General features: G+C 34.0%; 1 protein-coding gene and 1 long non-coding RNA gene across 2 annotated transcripts in view; both read left to right on the forward strand.

The window, feature by feature from the left end:
• LOC110270486 overlaps positions 2,457-5,007 on the forward strand; it is a 19,920-nt gene continuing 17,369 nt past the window's right edge. Inside the window, exon 1 of the long non-coding RNA XR_002360114.1 lies at positions 2,457-2,468. This is a non-coding gene — a long non-coding RNA (uncharacterized LOC110270486). The remainder of the gene's footprint in view (positions 2,469-5,007) is intronic.
• Positions 3,321-5,007, forward strand: part of LOC107632196 (mitochondrial dicarboxylate/tricarboxylate transporter DTC) — a 3,079-nt gene continuing 1,392 nt past the window's right edge. The window contains exons 1-4 of the mRNA XM_016335886.2: positions 3,321-3,620; positions 3,774-3,857; positions 4,250-4,311; positions 4,500-4,861. Coding sequence (XP_016191372.1) covers positions 3,492-3,620; positions 3,774-3,857; positions 4,250-4,311; positions 4,500-4,861 — 637 coding nt within the window. The 5' untranslated portion in view covers positions 3,321-3,491. The remainder of the gene's footprint in view (positions 3,621-3,773; positions 3,858-4,249; positions 4,312-4,499; positions 4,862-5,007) is intronic.

Raw genomic sequence — 5,007 nt, forward strand, 5'->3', positions numbered from 1 at the left:
TTATTATAATTTTTTTCTTATAATAAAATTTTTTGTTGGTTGAATGTTGTTGGCCGTGGAAGAGAGAGTAGAGAACTAAGAACAACTCTAATGGGATCTGTTCTTGTGTAGTAAGTTAGACTTGAGGTATAACTCGTCTAAAGTGGAAGAGGTATATGCTGGTTTTAAGAGAAACGTTAACGGTGAGCACCTGCAAAGACACTACAACGCTCAAGTTAGTAAGAGTAGAAGATGAATATAATGTTACTCAGAGTGAGTAGCATACCTTTTACATAGTTAGGGTTTAGTATTTATAAAGTCTAATCCTCTGCAGAGTGGTTGAGATATTTGCCTGTTTTTTCGGTAACCACCTTAGTTTGTTTTTGAGTGGGTTGTTATCAACGAAATTCTCTCTAACTGAAGATAAATCACGTTTGTTATTGTATTTGAATTCCGATTTACAAACATAGTTGGACTGGGTTATAACTACCGGATCACAATTTCCAAACTTGTTGTGGACCTATGAATCGGAATGGTGATAGTAATAGTAGTAGCTCCTAAACTCAACTTGTTGTATCTTGAAAAATGATAGTCATGCTTGGAAGTAGCTTCATGTGAATAGTAAAGCAAAAGAAATTTGAGAATAATTAGGAATAATGGTTAAATAACGAGATGAAGATTAGCTCCCAAGATTAACTTGATAATCTTGAGAATGAGATTTGGTGTTGCTTGCATTTGTGTACTTTTGGATGAGTTCATAGTTGATTGGATTCTGGCTTATATGTATCGGCTTGATTTGATTGATTCCGACTTATGACTGTTGGTTTGTTGGAAGTGACTCCGACTTTTCGATTTGTTGGAGGTGACTCCGACTTATAGTTGCCGGTTTGTTTAAAATGATGCCGACTTATTGCTGTCGATTTGTTTGGAGTGATTCGGACTTATAATTGATGATTTATTTGAAATGATTCCGACTTATATCTATCAGTTTGTTTTTGTATGCCAATGTTAATATTGGTTTGTCGTAGTTTCGATAAAAGTTCTATTAGCTTTCAAGAATTGATATAGCAATAACAGAATGGAAGATTATTAGTCATGGTCTCATAGAGATTATAAAATAAGATAATGATTATAGAGCATATATAATTGTTCGCGAACTAATTGATAACTGGGTTTGTTTCTGAATTGATAAAAAGCTGAATTTTGTTCTCGGATTGATTGGTAGTCGAATTTATTATCGGATTGATTAATAGCCGAGTTTATTCTCGGATTGATTGATTGATTTGAAGTTGAATGATTGTATCAAAGTATCACTTGTGTGAGTTATACTTGAGCTTGAGTATCCGATCTTTATGGTCAGTTATTAGGGATAATAGAACATGATAAATAACTTGGTATCTTGTACGTTTGAAAATTGGAGTATAGTTTGATTTTGATTTGATCGTACTGAATGGCTTATAGATCCATTAGGGATAGTGATAATAAATGAGACTAAGAGAAAAATTGAAAACAAAAGAATAAAGATATTTTATTAATGAAAGAAAAAAACATCACTGTGTTTCGATTTGTGAGCTTAGCTGAAATGCACCTTTAGGCCAATGTAATACATTGATTTTAGAGTAAGCTCTGTTAGAAGGTTCAGATTATTCGAGTTATAGTCTACATGGCGGTACTATTGTTGGAGTTGTTTTTGGTGAGTTTGTTTATAGTACCGTCTAACTTTCTTTTGGTTGTTTTTGGTGAGTTTGTTTATAGTACCGTCTAACTTTCTTTTGGTCGACATGACTGTATTATCCTGTATACAAAATTTGGCGTAAAAATATATAGTAGAAACCGTGGTACCAGATATTCTTAAAGAAGGTCTATCGAAAATGAAATATAGAATGACAATTTACAATGAAATATAGCGTGTCCAAGGTTGGTATACGAAATGGTAAGATACATAAAAGTAAAGCGGTTCAACTATATAGAGTAATGTATACCTTATAAGAGGTCATGTTGTATTGAAAATCAAAGTAAACGAATTATATAAGCATGTTAGTTTATGCGTATGCATTGTATTACCGTGGTATAATATCTTATCGATTTGATCTGTTGCGGTCATTCGTCTTTCGATTGTTTTCCGAGGTAATTTCGAATTTTTCAGAGAATTTGGTAAAATTTGTTTCCTTTGTTGATGGGTTTGGAATGACTATTACTACAATCGTTATTCCCGAGGTGTGGTGATCACCACTGTCACCGTTACTAGAACTTTTCTGATCCTCCTCATCACCTTGTTCGTTTTGGTTCACAAATTCCGTTAATCTTCAAATTTCTGCTTTTAATGATTCCTTGATCACTAACCGTTCGGCTATAGTAGGGAGTTGAGGAGATGGATTGTTTTGCTTTTCTGCCATTGATTAAAACTTGCAAAAGATGGTAGATAATTAGACAGACAAGATGATAATGGGTTAAGTAAACTCGGTTCTCCTTCAGCTGAAATGAAAGAGGTATACACATGTTTCAAGAGAAACGGCAGCGGCAGACACTTGCAAAGGCACTCCGACGCTCAAGTTAGTAAGAGTAGAAGATGAATATAATGTTAGTCAGAGTGAGTAGCGTACCTTTTACATAGTTAGGGTTTGGTATTTATAGAGTGTAATCGTTTACAGAGAGGTTGAGATATTTGCCTGATCTTTTGATAACCACTTTAGTTTGTTTTTTAGTAAGAGCAAGATTCTCTCTAACTAGATAAGTCATATTTGTTATTGTATTTGAATTTCAATTTATAGGTATAGTTGGATCGAATTATAACCACTGGATCAGGATCAATCTTGGGTATCACCTTTGATCTATATAGTAAATAAATTGATATAACATTAAAAATTGTATTGAATACTATTTTTGAAATGATATAGATAAAGAGATACATTTGAATAAAAAATAGTAAAAATTTAAATCTATTAAATAAACACTAATAGTGTTCCTATAATATTATAATATTATTATATTGTAATATTATTCCAAAACTCCATTAAAATTATTTAAATAAATAATATATACTCAGTATTATTAGTTTTGTTATTTTATTTTTTTATTTTAGTTAAAATTTTTAATTTAATTAAATTTATTTAAAATAATTAAAAATAATTTAATTTTTAAATTAAAATGAAATCATACATTAAAATGAGAAATGTTATATTAAATTTTATAAATATTTATGTAATATTTGATAGAATCTAGAATAAAATAAAATTAATACGTAAACATTGAAGATGCTCTAAGGAATCGTACTATCGTAGGTTATGGGCTCTGTTTAGTGATTAGTGTGTTGTAAATTTTGATGTTTTTCTACTCCTTCAGTGTATTACTATTTTATTTATGTGATGATGATAAATAAATACTAATATTTCAGCTTCGCTTCTTTTCTCAGCCGCTAAAACCTCGCTCTACTTGCAGCACCTTCAAGGCTTCACCTTCTTCTTCTTCTTCTCCCTCGCTTTCTTCGTCAAACCCCTTTGTTCCTTCTATCAATGGGAGACGACAAGAAGGCCAAGCCTGCTGCCCCCGTCGGCGTATGGTCCACCGTCAAGCCCTTCGTCAATGGAGGCGCCTCCGGCATGCTTGCCACCTGCGTCATCCAACCCATCGATATGATCAAGGTTCCATCAAAGTTCTCTCCTTTCATCTTTTTTCCTCTTTCTTCACTCAATTGGAATACTGGGTCTTTCTTGCTTTTCCTCCCAGATTCAGATCTGTGGTTTTCTTTATGTACGATCCATCTTCCAATTATTTCCTTGAAAAAACTTTTGTAGGTCAGGATTCAATTGGGTCAAGGATCAGCTGCACAAGTCACTTCAACCATGCTCAAGAATGAGGGTGTTGCTGCTTTCTACAAGGTATTTGCATCTTTTCCTTCCTTTATTGGTTTTCTTTACCTGTGTTTTCTTGATTGATTTTGGCTGGTACGGGTTTGCCTTAGTTCCCTTTTGTCTTTTTGAAAGATTAATGTTGATTCCAATGTAGCTTGCATGCTCTGCTCTTTACAATATGCTTGGATGTTCTATGCTTGTTTCTTACACTTGTTTCTTTTAACCCTTTTTACATACCTGCCTATAGATCTGTGAGTGAAAGTGGGTTTTATGCGTTATTGCTTTGGCTTATGTGTTATTAAAGTGTTTATTCCCTTAAAAAAGTGTTTATTTACTAGTATTTATTTGAATTTAGACCTTGATTTTTACACGGATATACATCTAATATCGTCTACATAATCTAAATCACCTTGATACAGGGTCTATCTGCTGGACTTCTTAGGCAAGCAACTTACACCACAGCTCGTCTTGGATCATTTAGGTGAGTTGTCTTCATGATCACTGTCACGCTCTTGATCCTTAGCCGACCTTTTTTAGGGTTTTTTTTCCATTTCTTTTAGTTATTTGTGGAAATTGATAGCTTTTTTAGCTGGGATAAATAATCTTGTATGAGTTTAAGGGAATCAAATTGTCTTTGTGTCTTATTTGGTGGCTTTAATTGCTTTCTAGAATCTTGACATCCAAGGCAATTGAGGCTAATGAGGGCAAGCCCCTGCCACTCTATCAGAAAGCTTTATGCGGGCTGACTGCTGGTGCGATTGGGGCGACTGTTGGTAGTCCAGCAGATTTGGCACTTATTCGTATGCAGGCCGATGCAACTTTACCTGCTGCTCAGCGCCGAAATTACACAAATGCCTTCCATGCACTTTATCGTATTGTTGCTGATGAAGGTGTTTTGGCACTCTGGAAAGGTGCTGGACCTACTGTAGTAAGAGCCATGGCATTGAACATGGGTATGCTTGCGTCTTATGATCAAAGTGTTGAGTTCTTCAAGGATTCGATGGGCTTTGGTGAAATGTCTACTGTGGTCGGTAAGTAACTATTTTTCTGTCGTTGAATAATTTACTCAATTTATTGGCTTTAGATCTATATACTGCCATAGTTGATCACTTAAACTTCTAAAGTTTTGGAAGAGGATTTAACCGATTATGTTTATGAAATTAATTGATCCTGTTTT

Source organism: Arachis ipaensis, chromosome B03, assembly GCF_000816755.2.
Source record: "Arachis ipaensis cultivar K30076 chromosome B03, Araip1.1, whole genome shotgun sequence".
In the NCBI taxonomy this organism is placed as follows: domain Eukaryota; kingdom Viridiplantae; phylum Streptophyta; class Magnoliopsida; order Fabales; family Fabaceae; genus Arachis; species Arachis ipaensis.